The sequence below is a fragment of the Nothoprocta perdicaria genome, unplaced genomic scaffold (genome assembly GCF_003342845.1).
Source record: "Nothoprocta perdicaria isolate Ctin4 unplaced genomic scaffold, notPer1 scaffold_107, whole genome shotgun sequence".
Classification (NCBI taxonomy): Eukaryota; Metazoa; Chordata; class Aves; order Tinamiformes; family Tinamidae; genus Nothoprocta; species Nothoprocta perdicaria.
The window spans coordinates 1,521,697-1,538,653 of NW_020454172.1; the positions used below are offsets into that span (position 1 = coordinate 1,521,697).

Consider the following 16,957-nt stretch of genomic DNA (forward strand, 5'->3'; position numbering starts at 1 on the left):
GCCCTGCGGGAGCCGCCATCGCTGCGCGCTCGCCCCGCTCCGGGGAGTCGCTGCCATAGAGCGGCGCAGGCGGCCTTGCTGGGCCCGGCCGGGCGGCCCGCTCTAACCGAGCCTGGGCCGGTGCTCGCAGGGCCGCCGCCGGGCGGGGTTTAGCCCCGCAGCGCCCCGGTACCGCGGCTCGCGGCCGCCCGCGCCTTGGCCGCCGCATCCGCCCGTATGAACCCGGAGAGCAGCGTTGCCGCGGGGGAATGGTCTGTGCCCCGGCCCCGCTAACGTGGCCGCGCTCCAACGGACACCAGCTTCGTCACGGCGACGGAGCCAAGGGGAAGGTACACGGGGTGCTTCTGCTCTGTTGTGCTTCGTTGAGCGGTTCCGGGGGCAGCGGCTCCCAGCGCTGCGRCCCCGGGCACGAACGTGTCGTTCTGGAAAGCGGCCGAGCCGCCAGCTGCTGCCCCTGCCCCTCATCCCGCTTCCCTCCCGCGGCGGAACCTCCCTGTGCCCCCGGTGCCATTGGATCCCTCAGAACTGTTCCCGCGCCGTTGTCTCCAGCCGCCCTGACAGAAAAGGCGGCTTTTTGGTTTACAGTCTTCCACTGGGGGCTCGTATTTACAGAACTGTTAGCATTCAGCCTGTGAAAAGAGCTCAATTATATTTTATGTTGTTTTGGTATCRGTTACTTTGCTTTCTAAATCTTATTTTAATAGCATAAAACACATATTCTAGATGGATAGTTTTAGTGTTTGAACCCAGCTGATCCCGTGTATGGTGTTAACTCCACAGCAAATTTAGATGTCTGCAGAAGATAAGGAAGCTCAGGAGGATGAGCTGCTCGCCTTGGCTAGCATCTACGATGAAGATGWGTTTAAGAGAGCAGAGTCTGCTCAAGGAGGGGAGACAAGAATCTGTTTGGAGCTGCCCCAAAACTTCAAAGTTTTTGTGAGTGGTGAGTTGAAATATTTTGTGTTATCCTAAAATTACATTTTCATAAGCTAATTTTCTCGTATCTGTTCAGAGGTTGCTGCTTTAGCAGCAATGAAGACAGAACCATGGCCAACCTTGTCTACTTGTGATGTTGTTGGCTTTTAAATCTGTATGGGCTCCTTCATTCTCAAGCATGTAACCTCTTTAGCAAACTTTAAGGTAGTAATGCAATAATAGTGTTTCTTTGGAATAATTAAGGTGCTTTATTTTTTTCACTTGAGGCTCTGTCTCTTGGTTACTGTTTTTGGACAATCTGATGTATCACATGTAGTGGTACCCACTGATCTAACCACGTGCCTGCAACCCCCGAGAATTATACTGCGCTGGGCAGCTACTTAGGGCAGGATAAAGCAGAAATTTCTCAGATGAGAGGAGATGTCCCACACACTCGCATGCAGCTGCAGTTCCTTGACTTCGTTTCCATTAACTCCCCGCTTGTCTCCGCGCAGGCAGTGCTGGCGGCAGCGCGTTCGAATACTCCGTTTGCTTCCTGCCTCCCCTCGTGCTGAATTTTGAGCTCCCGCCGGATTACCCGTCAACCTCCCCGCCTGCGTTCACCCTCAGCGGCAAATGGCTCTCCCAAGCCCAGGTGAGCAAGGTGCTTGKGACTTAGCCCTTGTGATTCCGGGACTGTCCGTGTTAACAGTGCTGTGGCACTGTAAATATAGTAGAGGGAAGGAAAATGTAAACAAAATTTTAACTAGTATTTCTATTCTTTCCTCTGTTTGTATTTTTGTGTACTATTCTGAGTAATGAAAACTTGCATCTAGGAGAACTATTAGATTATAGTTTCTGTGTGTATAAAAATGCACATAAACATGCGTTCATGTGTGCACACATTATAAAACTTGACATGTACATGKGCACTAACATGGCTTGTGGGAGAGGGAGGCTGTAACCTAAGTCGGCACTTATTAAATCTGGAATTGTTTTTCTCTTCCAGCTCAGTGCTCTTTGCAAACATTTAGACAATGTCTGGGAGGAGAATCGAGGCTGCGTGGTCTTATTTGCCTGGATGCAATTCCTGAAGGAGGAAACGCTGAGTTACTTGAATATTTCCTCCCCATATGAGCTAAAAATGTGCCATCAAGAAACAGGTCAGAGCAGAGCCCCTTTGGTTCCTGTCGATGCTGGGAAGGATTGTGGTGCCACSGGCTCTGCCGCAGCTGACGGAGAGATCATGGATGAAAGAGCCGTGCAGGACGTGGAATCGTTGTCCAGCCTGATCAGGGAAATCCTGGACTTTGATCAGGCTCAGAGGAGGAAATGCTTTAACAGCAAGATGTACTTGTGCAATATCTGCTTCTGCGAGAAGCTGGGCAGTGACTGTATGCACTTCACGGAGTGCAGCCACGTGTACTGCAAGGCCTGCCTGAAGGACTACTTCGAAATACAGATCAGGGATGGCCAGGTGCACTGCCTCAACTGCCCCGAACCAAAGTGTTCTTCTGTTGCCACCCCTGGCCAGGTAATACCCGTGTGCGAGCAGAGCYGCTGCGCCCCGCTGGGCTCCGCGTTCCAGCGCACGATCCAAGGCTCCGGCTTGTGGGGAATGGTGGATACACCAGGCAGGACTGCCTTGTGCTCCGAGCTTCACAGCAGCACCTGAGTTGAAATGGGATCACACGGCACCAATTTGGCTAGCTGCAATAGGACTGGCATTGATTAGGGCTGAATTCATGTCCCATTGCACTTGACAGTGCTTGTTTCTTCATTTGAAGTCTGCAGTGCCTGTGATTTGCACTGCTAATAAATCTTATTACAGTATTTTAAAATGATTATGCTATAATTAAACAGCATTTCTAAGAGACAGCATTTCTAGGAGTAATTCCTGATCTTTTAGAGAATGTGGAATTGATTGATCCCAGCTGTAGGTACTCTGTTGACTGTTTCTTGGTGCAGAGCGAGAATTCAGGTTGCTGTCATCTTGCTTTGCTCCTGTGCAGGTGAAGGAGCTGGTGGGAGAGCAGCTGTTTGCGCGTTACGACCGGCTGCTGCTGCAGTCCAGCCTGGACCTGATGGCCGACGTGGTGAACTGCCCGCGCGCCGGCTGCCAGACGCCCGTCATGCAGGAGCCGGGCTGCACCATGGGCATCTGCTCCCGCTGCAATTACGCCTTCTGCACTGTCTGCAAAATGACCTACCACGGAGTGTCCCCCTGCAAGGTCACGGCAGGTGAGTGCTCGGCTTGCAGACACGGACCGAGAAGCAACTAACTCCTGTGTGGGAAAGATAAAGYCGGACACTGAACAGTGCAAGTCGCTGCCCCAAGAGCTTTGCACAGGATCAGACCCGCTCGCTGGGGATGGGTTTGTTGTCGTCGGTCAGCAAGAGTGGCTTGGACGCTGCTCCATAGTTCAGGAGGTTCAGAAATTGCTGAGTGCTAAATTCGGAGAGGCCCCAGTGGGGCAAGAATAACATAATACGTRCTCTTTTATGCCTTTTCCTACAAATCCCCTTTTGGCTACTGTCAGGGGTGATGCTGGATCAAGCAAATGCTTTGCTAAATCTGTAATCTCTATGTAACGTGACAGTATCGTTAAATGTTGGAATTTTTTTTTCCAGTTAATTTTGCATYGCAGACTTGTTCTGATTTCATTGACTGTTCTCATGCTGTTATAATGAGAGTGCAAAACTACGGACAAGTGGGTTAATACTAACCCTCCTCTTCTTGTATTTTCTTGTCTTTTTAATGACTGACGAATTTCCTTTGAGAGCACTTCATGCTGTTATTCAGTGGATTTCCTTATGCAGTGTATCACAGAACCTGTTTGTTTTACTCCCTAGAGAAATTAATGGCTTTACGTAATGAATATTTAGAAGCAGATGACACAACTAAAAGATTTTTGGAACAGCGTTATGGCAAACGAGTCATCCAGAAGGCCCTGGAGGAAATGGAAAGTAAAGAATGGCTAGAAAAGAACTCCAAGTCCTGTCCTTGCTGTGGTACTCACATAGAGGTGAGCAGGGCAGGGAAGTTGGGAGAATCACTGTTATTCTTGACAGGAACTAACTGTTAAGTCAGTTCTGTAATTAGGCGAGAACAGAGATTAATTTGTAGAGCCCAAGATAGCTGGGGAAGGCAGCAACGGACAAGAGAACTTTGCATTTGTGTCTGTTTTATATAGAGGAGGATGTTTCTAAAGGTCAGGGCCTTGAGTAATAAAACAGCTCATAATGTTCACACTACAGTACAAAAAAGATCCAGGTCGACTTTGGATCCCTTTGTTTTCTATGTGTTTCAGTTTGCTGCAGTTTTAATCAAGCTAAATATAATATTCATATGTGACTACTTTTAGTTTTTGAAATGTCAGTCTCTGCTATACCTAGCAATTAAAAATAGCTTCAGAGAAATAATGATGTTCAGTATTTTTAGTAACACAGCCAAATTTCAATTCTATGATTCTGGCTCAGAGTTCCCCAACAAGGGAAAACATCACTGATAATACGTATTCATTAGCTGATCCATCTTAAGGACTGGTCTCCTGCCCAGGCAGGCCTGACGATTGAGATGGTTTTATTCTTACTGCTATTTCTTGTTTCCTTCCCTGCCAGAAACTAGATGGCTGTAACAAGATGACGTGCACTGGCTGCATGCAGTATTTCTGCTGGCTTTGTATGGGTTCTCTGTCAAGGGTGAACCCGTACAGACACTTCAACGATCCATCTTCCCCGTGCTTCAATCGGTATGTATTTACACACATTGTCTACAGTGCARTACCACTTTGGCGTATTTTTTTCAATCTTTCCCAAATTATTTGTAGCTTGAAATATGTAGCTATACAGCTTAAGATAAAGTTTCTTCTCCTGAAAATATTTACACTGTTAAGGAGCTGGCAGAAAGACTGCAGGAGTCATTTGGGATGTATTTTTGCCCTGTGAGGACTTTTGGTTTAGTTTTTTGGAGAAGTTTTCAGGGCCTGTTTCCAGTGCTTCCATTGCCGCTCTGTCCGGGCGACAGTCCCCAGTGAAAGGCTTTCTTGAAGGGGCTCAGATCAATGCTCAGGCACCYGGGGGCAGCAGGCTGCTCGTGCAAAGCCGCGGCTCTGCCGGAGGTGCCTGCGGAGACGCGGCGGCCGCCTGGGCCAAGGAAAGGGAAGGCAGAGCCGAGCGCCCCAGCATGGCAGCCTTGCCTCTCTAATGACCTCTGCACRGATTCCAGGACCTGACACATCTGTATTTCTCATGAAATTCATCTCTTTTCCTGGAWCTTGATATAAATTTCCATCTGTCTTACAGGTTGTTTCAAGCTATGCATGTTGATGGTGAGTTCTGGGATGCTGAAGATGAAGACTAGTAACTGTTCTAGCAAGAAAAGCTGAAGAAACCAGACACAGATGCTGTCTGGTTTTGTGTCTTTTTTTTTTTTTTTTTTTTTTTTTGCTTTTCAGTTCTGTTCATATGATAGATTAACACTGTGCACTGCAGGATACTCTCACAGCTCTTCAGAAGCTCTTGTCAGAACCAAAGGAGACCATTTTACCCATCCAGTGGTGATTTAAGGCCCTAATAAGCAGGTCTAGTGCTAAAGAGAAAAACAACCACCAGAAGTTTAAAAAGGGACTAGGACAAAAGAGAGGGAAAAGAAAAAGTCTACCAAGAAGTGCTCCGCTTAAAAAATCAAAATAACCGGTGAAATCATAAATATATTTTGGGGTTCCGTTCAGGGAAACTGGCTTTTCAAGGATCTTGACTTCTACCCTATGCTTTGGGAGGCAGTGGTATTACAGTGGGAATGTTCTTTCCCACTTAGTGGGATGTTCTTTGGAAAAAAAAAAGGTTACTAAAACAACACAGAAGGTTCTCCTGTATTCGGTATTTGCACCTGCTGCTTCTCTAGCATTTCCTTACCGGCTCCTYGAGAAACGGCTCGTAGCTCTGGCACCGGTCCTCTCAACAATGACGGGGAAGCTGGTCACCCCAACCCCCTTTTACTGGCTCCAGCGCCTGGGTCCTTTACTGAAACACATTTCTACAGTCACAATTAACTTGATTTCCTCAAATGGTGAAAATCACCTTTTCTTGCTTCTTGGGTGCTGGTGTAACTTATTTTTTACCAAGACTTCTTCTAAGGAATTTGATTGGTAGAGCTACTGCTTCTGGACTAGATCCGTTAATTTCACTGTTCTTGCCCTTCAGAATGTGTCCAGAAAACCCAAATCTTTTCCATTAGAAGCTCAGTAAGTAGTTGTGGGAGCATGAAAATAATTCTTGGGAGGGAATCATTTTTTTTTTTCTTAAAGAATCATTTTCCTCTTGCAGAATGGTCTAAAAATTATTTAAAAATTAAAACTGCATGTGCTGTGTTTAGAACAAGGAAGAGCAGGGTTGGGATTGCTCCAGAGCTTAAAAACTCTTCAGAATCTCAAAGTGAACACCTCTTGCCCAATTTTGATAGTAAATAAATTTCTATTCAGAGATCTGGCCAAAACGACTGTCGATGTAGTTGCTTTCCCAGAGGACAAGTTTCTGTGATTAGAATGGGCAAAGAGAAAAAGGTGTGTAAGAGGGGCTCTGGGCAGCAGATTCTCTCTGGTGCACAGAAGTGGTCCTTGGACTCACTGTATGTTGAAGGACAGTGTGGAGGGAAAGTTTACACCATGTGTGGTTGAATCTGTATTTCCTGCACCTTGCACATGCACTAAATTCACTTTAAGACAGTAACTGTGGTTGTCTCGCTGTTTGTCTTCATTACAACATCAGAAACGCAGGCGGGCAGCATGGGGCATAGAGCTCCATTGTGTTGCTGGGTGGGGATCCCTTGTGCTCCTGTGCAGGACATTTTCCTGACAAACTGTGAGAAAGGGAATGTTTGATACAAGAAGGACGTGCTGCTTCCACCCGTCCTGCCTCGAGGCTGCAGGGATGCTGGATCTCGAGCAGGGGGCTGGCCATGCAGGGGGGCTGAAGAAAGGGTAGGAGGGGATGAAAGTTTGTGGCCCGGRATCTCAGCCAGAATTACAAGTTTTATAGTAAAATATTCTGATACCCCACATGATTTAGCCACAAACTGTTCCAAGTCTCACTAGTATGTTCAGAGTGAGGGGTGGATGCAGTCATGCAACTAGGTAGAGAAAAAGAGTTAGGCATTTATTGTAGAAAGCTACGTTGCAGATCTGCAGTTCACAGAATTCCAGTATGAACCAACTACATCCTCCCCGTCTCCTCGCTCTTACAGYGTTTGCTGGGAGCCCCTGCTGCGGCAGAGCAAGGCAGCAAGGACGGGGTCCTGCCCACGCACACTTTTGCCCGCCTTTATGGGGCTCAAGTGAGCACAAGCTCAGCTCAAAGGCTGCATCTCCTTGGATGCCTTTTTAGTAATCAGAGTCCTGTAAAGTAAGGGAAGGGAGACAGAGCTTGAGGCTCTCCCATGACAGCACGCTGGACAGCARGGGTGGAAATCATTCATGCTTAGTGTGAAGAAGTTTGCCCTCCGATAGCACCCTTTAAACACTTGATCCTCAAAGAAAAAACTACAAGAAAAGAGGCTTGAGAGGGTTCTGCAGTGAGGTCAGATCAGACTTTATCCAGTTGTGTCCCGAAGGTCTCCTGGGTCCCCACAGAGCCTCTCCTTCTCCAGGCTGAACAAGTCCAGTTCTGTCATTAAAGGAGTGTGAAGCAGGAGTGGTTTGTGGAGGGGGAATTACACAATGCACTTCTCACAGTGCAAGGAATACATTCCTAAATGATTACATAGTTGATTTCTCCAACATCATCTTCACATTTAAGTTTTGGAGCATTCATAATCTGGAGCATACAGATTAAACATTCTTATTCTCTGCTGACTTTACTTTTAGYGAGTAAGATAGTGAAGGCCTGTGCAACTCAGTATGCTGGATCCCATCTACAGTTGGTTGATTAAGGTAGATGTTTGGCATCTCTTTTTAATGGAGAGAAGCAAGCACACGATCATTTTCCCAATTTAAGAACTGGTGAGATGAGTTTATGCAGCAAACACCTTTCTTCACAGCTGGTTTTCCACAGCAGAGGTGCCTTAGCATAACTCTGAACAGCACAAGGTTAATCACTGTAGGGCTTCTTGGACTGGTTTCTTTCTGCTCCCRTTTCCTTCATGCTGTACAGGGGTTCCACAAGCTTGTTGTGAACCATCATTAAACCTAATGGAGCAAGTAAAAAGACATAGTGAAGCAAAATCCTCATTCATGGAATGCTAATGGGATTACTGTGATAAGAATCATTTCTTTGCTCCCATGCACACAGGTATAAATATTACACTTGCTCTTTTATCGTCACTGTACCTTCATTAAGGAACTTACTCTTTACGGAGTTGATTAAAAAAACATTTTTTAGCTTAGAATGGCATGTGCCACTTCAGAACTAAACACAGCAGCTGCCTGATCCGGCGAAACACTCACCTTTGAAGTATTTCACTGTCTTAACTTTGAGTTCCAGAGTCGCATCTTCATCACACACGAACACGGTGTTGGGGTGCTGCTGGAAAGCGGACACTGTCCACATGTGGTTGACCCCTTCCTCGATGGCTTTGTACAAGGCAAAGGCCTTATGTGCTCCTGTGATAAGAATCATCACCTGGACGCAGGGACACAGAGAAAGGGCAGTTAGGGTCTGCAAGACGCACTTGRAGAAACCACCTCCAAACACAGCAGAACTAGGGGAGCTGCTCCAGTCACCACAGGGGAAGCCCCTGGCGTCAGCAGCTTTTCACTGTAACAGAGCTGCTGTCAACTGTGACAGTGTTTAGTTTTGTTAACTGAACCACAGTCTGGAGGGAGGGCCATTCTAATGATCCAGATATTTTGCCCAAGTACACATCAAGGTATAGACTCATTAAGGTCATCCCAGAGTTTTCTAATCTGTTGGGATAGTATCAAGCCAATTCCTTCAATCATTTAATCAGGTGAACTTCTTAACTAAGGACATCCTTCTAAACCTTCCCAGCTCCCCATGTTACAACAGCACTGCAGGAGCACTCAAACTTAAGTCCATATAGTAAAAATAGGAGAAAAAAAGAAAAAAAAAAAAAAAAAAAAAAAAAGGAGGGCTAGAGCACGTGCGCTTTTATGCAGCAATGCGGGAAGCTGCAGGGCAACAGCAGGATCATTTAGTTGTTTGTGACAGGAAAAACGTAGGCTGGCCTACACCAGCAGGGAGCATTGCTGCTCCAAGTCTGGGCAAACTTTAGATACTCAAAGTATTCCAAGGAGGAAGCCCTGCTCAGCTCTTGTAGTTCTCCTAACCTCTCTAGCATCCATGACTGTGCCTACTCCGACGGTCAAAGCCATGGTGGGGACTTTGGAGAGGTCACCATCAAAGAACCTGGCGTTAGCCAGTATCGTGTCCATAGCCAAGGTCTTCACTCTTGTTCTTGACACCAAACTCGAGCCAGGCTCATTGAAGGCGATGTGGCCATCTGGGCCAATACCTGCGACAGAGACGGTGTAAGAACTACATCACTGGCTTAAAGAGCTGTTGTAGGGAGCAGAACCAATGTCACTCTCATTAAAGGACATTCAAGACTTCCAGGAATAAACACAGAAATGAGAAACACACCTGCAAAGCTCTTTTTTTTTTTTTTTGCTCAAGCTCAAATTTGCCACTCCTGACGGAAGTGCTAGCAACAGACCCCTCTGGACAGGGGGAATCTAAAGATGGGCTCATTGCAAAGGACTGTGTTGAGCTCAGTGCTGAGGGCTCAGCACTACTACAACTTCCAGGAGTTCCCTGCTAGCACTGGCTTTTGTAAGGCATTTTGGGTTTGGTACAGTTCTGGCCGTGCCTGTTTCTCGTGCATTATCATTTCCCAAGTAATTCACTTACTGGATTGAAACACTTAAACTGGGGGAGTGGTATGCTGGAGGACAAGGCTGCCAGCACTCATGAGCATCACAGGCAGATGGTGCAGGGGTGGCTTTCACTGCAAATCCACTGAACTGCATTTTAAATCAACTCTCTGGCAAATTAAACCGTAGTTGGTAGACGAAAGGCAACGCGTCCCGTAAGTGTTTAGAACCTGCCAGTCCTTCAGGTTTTCACCTCCAACGAAGAGTTCAATCCCACCAGCTGCTTTGATTTTATCCTCAAATGCATCACATTCAGCCTGTAAGTCAGCCGCGTTTCCATCCAGAATATGAGTGTTTTCGGGTGAGATGTCAATATGTTTGAAGAAGTTATTCCACATGAAGGAATGGTAACTTTCTGGGTGATCCCTTGGGAGACCTGGCAAAGAGCATGCACAGGGGTAAGAAAAAGAGAAAACGTTATCACCCATCATGTAAAACCACCTGCCCCGCACACCCTTACAGCAGCTTTAGTTACAGAGGACTGACTTCTGTCTGTTATATGCAACAACCTCAACTTTCTTGAGTTTTTATTTTTTCTGATTAACACAATCAAGACAGTCACAATAGTTCCCATAGAGCATATGCTCATATGAGCACCCAAAGGATATTCTAGAAGAGCGGGCATAAGTTAAAATAGTTTAAATCATGTGCAGAAGCTTGGGAGTGAATTTACTGTCTACTTTTCCACCTCTGGAAATCTTTCTACGTGCTACATATATACATTGCCTAACACAGCTTGTTGGGGATTGTTCACAGAAAAGCTTCTTGGCCCACCCCCCTTTAAAAACCAGCATGAAATGAGCACTAGCAAATATTATGTTAGTGTTTATGGTTTTCACCTGGAGAGCTGCAGGACTCAGCGCTGCCTTTCCCAGCCTCTCCACCCAGGAGCTGCGCTGCTCCATCCACGTCACTGACCAGAAACGCGGGATCTTTCAGGAATGCTGCCCTCAACCACCCTGCAAGCCCATGGCCCGTGGGGCCAGGAGGTGCCTCTGCAGCCCCAGAGCAAGGGCGCTGGTTAGCGCTGCGCTTTATTGCGCCTCGTGGCTGTAAAGCAGCACCCCGGAGCCGATTGATACCCTGAGATAAATCGTACCGCTCTCCAAGGGCACAAGGCGATACGCCTGACCTTTAGTATTTCTTACCGAGATTTGCAACTCATTCCTGCTGACTCCTGTCACTAAGTCGATAAGGCAAATTTCTACTCTTTTTTTTTTTTTTTTTTTTGGTGGGTGGGGGGTGTCTCTGAATCCATTTCGCCCATGAAAACACCCCCGGGGTTGTGGGGATCCCGCCCGCGCCTCCTCTCGCGGCCCAACCACTCACCCACGTACTCGTCCATGTTGAAAGTTTTCACGTATCTGAAGGAGAGGTCCCCGTGGCGGCAGTACTCGATGAGCTTCTGGTAGCAGCCCAGCGGGGTGCTCCCTGCGGGGAAACGGGGGTGTGCGCTGGCGCCCGCGCGCGCCCCGGGCCCCCGCCACCCGCCACGCACCTGTGGGCAGCCCCAGCGTGAAGTAGCGCCCGGGCCCGGGGCTGAACTGCACGATGCGGTTGCGGATGTACTTGGCGGCCCACTCGCTGGCCTGCGCGTACGTCTCCAGGATGACGAGCTTCATGTCGCCGGCCACCACCGCCTGGGTCCGACCCGACCCGCCCCGCTCGGGTCCGGTCCGGTCCGGTCCGACCCACCCCGCTCCGGCCCGGCCGGGCCGGGCCCGTGCCACAGCCCCACCCCCCGGCCCTGCCCCCGCCGCCATTTTAGCCCGCGGCCGCGCGGCGGGGGGGCGACATGTTGGCCGCTGTGGGGCGGGAGCGGCCGGGCAGAGCTCTGGCTCCCGGCGGGAAGGCGGCTTGGAGCGGGAGTCTCGTCCCGGGCCCGGCACCGGGGTGGGTCCCCTCGCAGAGTCCCCCCGACAGCGCGGGATCCCCCTGGCAGGATCCCCCTTCGCAGGATCCCTGAGGCGCCTCCACCCTCCGGAGCCATCTTGGCCAGTGCGGACAGCCCCGCGGGTTGCGTGTCCGCCGCTCGCCTTTCCCTCCTTTCRTAGGGCCTGTTTCCCTTGCCGTTCACAGTAGCAGTCTTGTGAATCTTTGCCCCAAACTGTCCGCAGCRTGGCCAGAACGGCCCCGTCCTTCCCTGGGGGTCAGGCTGCACACGATGCSCTTGTGGTACCGCAGCACCCCAGGGCCAGCAGCGCCCTCCTTAACATCAACAACACGATCATGATCGATCCCCTCTCCGATCATGATTGACTGCCCCATGTGCCGGTCTCTGGAGAAGGAGAGACCCCTGAAGTGCTGACACAGCCCTGCTGCGGTTGGCAGCGCCAAATCCTGTACGCTGTTTACTTACTACAGCTGGTTAGGAATGTAAAAAATAGAGGTTATTTCCCTTTTTCTCCCTTCACCACACAAATCTGACTAAGTGCTAGACCTTATATATAGAAAACAGGAAGGAAAGAGGCTTTATAGTGATAAATTAGGTGCTGTTTATCATAGAAGTATTTGCAAAAATGATCTGAAGTCCTTTTTATTTTTTTCCCCCAGCTAGATCCTGGGAAAGAGGAAGGCTGGGTTATTTCGCTTCACACTAATGGTAAGAGATCCTGATTCTGCAAAGGTTCGTGAATTCCTTTCTATTCACAGCAATTCCTACACTGAAATTTTGTACTATTAGAACTTAAAGTAATTATTTTAAAGTACTGTAAACTTTTAAGTGCTCAGGCTGGTAAAGATGTTTTAAAATTAGTCAAGATTATGAATACTTTTTAAAAAATGTAGAAACATTTTACAAGAAAAAAAAAAAATTGAAACTCCTTGAAAGGACAGTGCTTTTGGGGGTATCATTTTCCCACACATATAGTTCRAAGGTAACACCTAAAAATTTCCTTACTCTGTTTGTATTTCTGCTGGGCTGTTGCACTGCATTGTGATGATCTGCTTGACTCAGCTCTTCAGCTGGTGTGGGCGGATCTCAGCAACCCGGATTTGTGAAGCGAAGCCAGGAGCAGTGTCTCGGAGGAAGGAACAAACCGCTTGCTTTCGCGTGCGTTTGCTCTCGAGGTGTTTTGGAGTTTTATCTTGGACAGGATGGAATTCCTGTAAAGATAGTTATAAACTTCTTGGAAACTGCCCCCCAGAATCTGCAAATCACCTCCTTCCCTGCCTGCCCGCCCAAGGGGTTCCCCGTGTCAGCCTTTGAGTCCAAGGGCTGCCTATTTCCTGAAACACTTAAGCTCTTCTGTGTTACACTAAGTAAATAGCGGAGTGATTGTTTGTTTGTTTTAGCATAAACTGCACTTAGAGTACACAGAGTGATCTGTGGAGGCTTGTGCCGCTCTCCACAGGAGTGGTATCTCCAAAATAACTCTTTTTATTGCTCTGGCTTCTGCCAAGCTGCCATGGACACGTGCTAAGCTCTCCTTGTAAGTCTTGATGAGAATTAAGAGGTTTGTTTAGACTCTGCTGAAGACATTTATAGCTCTAAATATTCTGTTGCATTGCACGCTTCCTACTTCTCAGACTGCTTTTCACTGTCATGTGGAAAAAAAATGCAGTTTGCTTTTGTAGGATCTTTCCTTCGTATTTTAATAATTTAAATGGCCTTGCTGGACTGATACTGTCTGAGAAGTCCTTCATCTGTATTTGCATGGGAAATGAAGGGTGTTAACAGGCTTCAACCCCCATGGCCCTGTCTAGAATAGCTTATCCACCTTTCCCATGGGAATAATACCAGCATGATACAGCCATTGGGCACAAGAACACTGGCAGGAATGACAATTCCTATAGGTTCGTGGGCACAGAACAAGGGAACTGAGCTAAATGAGGAGACCTTTGACTCCCATGTGATGCAGGGTCCTGGCCTAGTGTCCAAGCAGTTCATATCCTGGATCAGCTTCCCTCTGTAATGCCATTGCCTRCACATGTCCCACAAGGGGAGATTCTACTAAATGAGTCTCTTGATGCGCATGTTGCTGTGGGAGTTGTAATTAAGTGTTAGTAATTGGAACACACATGCAGCTTCTGCTGTGCGAGGACAARACTGCTGAATAGCTCCATAGCTACAGTGCAGTGGCACCTCTAGGCTGCAGACAGCACACAGCGCATCTCCCATCTTGCACGGCTGCTATGGTAACCTGGCAAGGTTGCTGAGATTTCTGGAAAGCAGATACTGAAGGCACAGACAGCATAAAAATTGACTGCAGAATTCACCCTGCGCTTCTCCCAGCACTGAACGGCAGGGCAGCCGTGTCTCAGACTCTGGTTGCTCTCAGGTTTGCTATCAGCATGGCTGGATCCATCCTTTACTCCCTTTTAAAGCACTTCTTCGGTCCCCTCAGGGGTGCTAAGTGTAGATCTGTTTTCTGAGGATCAGGCTTGGAGCACAGCCCTGCTGTCACGACCGGGATTTGCGAAGGGTGCCAGGTTTAAATTCACATGCTGTGGGTCCGTATTGATCACAAAGGGTCTGGCTCTCGCTTTAACCTCCTCTGCAAACTGTTTTGGTGGATACAGTGCACAAAGACATAGAGGCAGTGGGCAGCAAGCAGCTCCCAGTAAAAACAAAACATGTTTTAATAAGAGTGAAAACCCTATGAGAGTACAAGAGAGCCAGACACGTGCATCTCCTGTCACAGCTGACTTGTTCTGCCCACATCTGTGTGTCTGTGTACTTTATGCAGCCCTGTGTTACTTAGGAATTACTGCAGAGCTGGGTTATATGTGTGAATAACATGCAGGATATTTTTAGGTATGATTATGCATGCTACAGTTTTTGTTTTTATAGCTAGCTGTTTAAATGTTGAAGAACTTCCTGGTCTCAGAACAGGCTGATTTTCCTTCCCTGCAAAGGCAGCAGATGGAAAGAAACAAACATTTTTATGGGATGAGTTGAACTGCGAGATTCTAATAAGCACATCATTTTGCTATCTGTTGAAATGACAAGAGTCAACAGTCCTTGGAGCCCTGGGCTTTCTCTGTCAGGAGCTGCTTGGGAGAATTGGGATTTCTTTTTCCCTCTAAAAAAAGCACCTGTAAAAGCCTTACCTGCATAAAGAACTCTCTCCAATTCCCATAATTAAAGTGTCTTTTTAATATGTACCATCTGTCACCAGTATGTCCCGTTTACCTCCGCATCCATATTTATGGGAAAAGGAGAAAGAAGATTCCATGTTGGATCGATCTGGAGGGGAACTGCTCTTTCCTGCAAACCCCACTCTTTGCTTAGCTCCTCTGAGCTGAATCCAAATCCCTGTGACGAGTTTGTTGTTTGTTTGCTGCCCTGCACCACAGCTCCTGCAGATCAGAGTCTTTGGGAAAGTTGTCAGGGTTTCAGGTACCAGAAGTCACAAAAGACCATGACTTTGTGCTTCAAAATGTCTCTTGGGAGATTTTGCATTGGAGGAAAGGCTAAAAACACAGGAGCATGAAGTGATTTGCCTAAAACTATGTCGGAAATGAAAGCAGAACCAGCCACACACTGAAACCACAGCATCAGCTTTCTACAGCAGCTTCCCTACCCAAGAAGAGAAAATAAGCAGAGAGCAGCTGGAAGAAACAGCCCTTTCTCCTCACATGTTAGTCCTGCACAGCCTAGGTGGCCTAGCTGGGTGGTGCCTCCAGCCGGCCCAAAAAGTGCCGTTTCATTCACCATTTCTTCAGGATATTTTCCTGCATCCTTTTTTGAGATCATGTACGGGTTGCTTCTGATTTTAGTCTTGGAGATGTCCAAGTCAATCAGTGTACAACTAATTATCGCTGTGGCTGTAGCTATACTTAGGGATATAATCCCACCTCAGATGTGAGTAAATCCATGCGTGTCGTCCGGACAGCTGCTTAGTGCAGGAGAAATTCCTAGTGCAAATGGTGTCTCTTGTGGAACAGTCAGCGTGGCCGTCCGAGGATCATTACAGAATCATTAAGGTCAGAAGGGACCTTTAGAGATCATGTAGTCCAACCCCTCGTCCTTTCATATGGTTTCTTTCAAGGGTATTTGGGTGCTGGAAGCCCGTGTTCTGTTGCCAGTATGTCCAAGGGGCCGCTTCCTGGGTTATTTTGGGTCATTTACACTTCTTGCCTTTCCCTTAACATGAGAACAGTGACCTTCATCCCCCTACTTGAGACACAGATGAAACAGCTACTCTTGCAAAAACAGAATACAGAAAACAAATAATGAGAGGTAACACACTTGTTTATGGCTGAACGTGCACTTCATAATCACATCCTCAGATTTAAATTCTTCCACCTCTCTGAATTAGCAGCTTGGAATCCCAGTGGAGCTGATTCAGCCTTCCTCTTCCTAAAGAGGATATATTTAAGTCTAATCGACATTAGGGATTGGTGTTGGGAGTTGTGTTTTTTTTTTTTTTTTTTTTTTTTACAAATTTGAACTATAGTTGGACTGCACCAGTGCAAAACTAGGATAATGTTCCCTGGAAAATCTCAGAACCAATGCAAAAAGCAGTGCAAAAGTCGCAGAATAAACAAACGTGTAATTCCATGTGGCTTCCTATGAGTGTTTCCTTTGGATGAGGTTCTGAATCCGAGACGCCATCTGCTTTCTGTGGATATTAACGGTCTTGTGGCACTTCCCGAGGAGTTGGCCAACGTTTCGCGTCCTCCTCAGCTGCAGGGCAGCGCGCTGCAGGCCTCTTGTCTGCCTGCGAGAGCRAGGCACATACGTGCTGACACCAGAGAGAGGGTAAATAACACATGTATGTGTCAGTGTGCCCGCAGAGGGGGGTAAACAACACATATATGTGCCAGTGTGCAGCAAGAGGGCGGGTAAATAGCATATATGTGCTGGTGTGCACGCAGAGAGAGGGTAAATAACACACCTATGTGGCAGTGTGCACCCAGAGAGGGGTAAATAACAGAGGTGTGTGCCGGGGTGCACCCAGAGGTGACACTGCACCCAGAGCAGATAGAACTGCAGATAATGAGGACGCTGCAGCCTTTTGTGCTCGGGGGGGGCTTGCCGAGGCCGCATCCCCTTTTTCAGGGGGATCTWTGCGATTTTTCGGTCTGCGCGGCGCCGTTCGGCGCTGGGCACGGCCGGTGGGTGCTGTGCGCCGGGCTCGSTGCGGGGGCCGCGGCCCGGGCCCGGTGCCCCCGTGCCGCCGCTCGCGCAGGCGGGGCCGGCGGCGGGC

The 16,957-nt window shown here is 48.0% G+C and overlaps 3 protein-coding genes across 4 annotated transcripts in view; 2 read left to right on the forward strand and 1 right to left on the reverse strand.

The window, feature by feature from the left end:
• The first annotated feature begins 191 nt into the window (after window positions 1-191).
• On the forward strand, window positions 192-5,311 carry RNF14 (ring finger protein 14). Its single transcript, XM_026045408.1, has 8 exons — window positions 192-329; window positions 781-943; window positions 1,431-1,570; window positions 1,925-2,449; window positions 2,928-3,156; window positions 3,769-3,941; window positions 4,537-4,667; window positions 5,221-5,311. Exons 2-8 carry the CDS (start codon window positions 790-792, stop codon window positions 5,276-5,278), a joined length of 1,410 nt encoding a protein of 469 aa, XP_025901193.1. The 5' UTR covers window positions 192-329; window positions 781-789; the 3' UTR covers window positions 5,279-5,311.
• Window positions 5,312-7,111: 1,800 nt separating this feature from the next.
• Window positions 7,112-11,451, reverse strand: GNPDA1 (glucosamine-6-phosphate deaminase 1). Its single transcript, XM_026045419.1, has 6 exons — window positions 11,302-11,451; window positions 11,133-11,234; window positions 9,997-10,179; window positions 9,201-9,385; window positions 8,358-8,532; window positions 7,112-8,099 (listed from the first exon to the last, which is right to left on the reverse strand). The coding sequence occupies exons 1-6, from the start codon at window positions 11,423-11,425 to the stop codon at window positions 8,002-8,004; spliced, it is 867 nt and encodes a 288-aa protein (XP_025901204.1). The 5' UTR covers window positions 11,426-11,451; the 3' UTR covers window positions 7,112-8,001.
• A 936-nt stretch (window positions 11,452-12,387) lies between these two features.
• Window positions 12,388-16,957, forward strand: part of NDFIP1 (Nedd4 family interacting protein 1) — an 18,786-nt gene continuing 14,216 nt past the window's right edge. For both annotated transcript variants that reach the window (XM_026045431.1, XM_026045439.1), the window contains exon 1: window positions 12,388-12,405. In XM_026045431.1, the coding sequence (XP_025901216.1) occupies window positions 12,403-12,405 (3 nt within the window). In that variant the 5' untranslated portion in view covers window positions 12,388-12,402. The remainder of the gene's footprint in view (window positions 12,406-16,957) is intronic.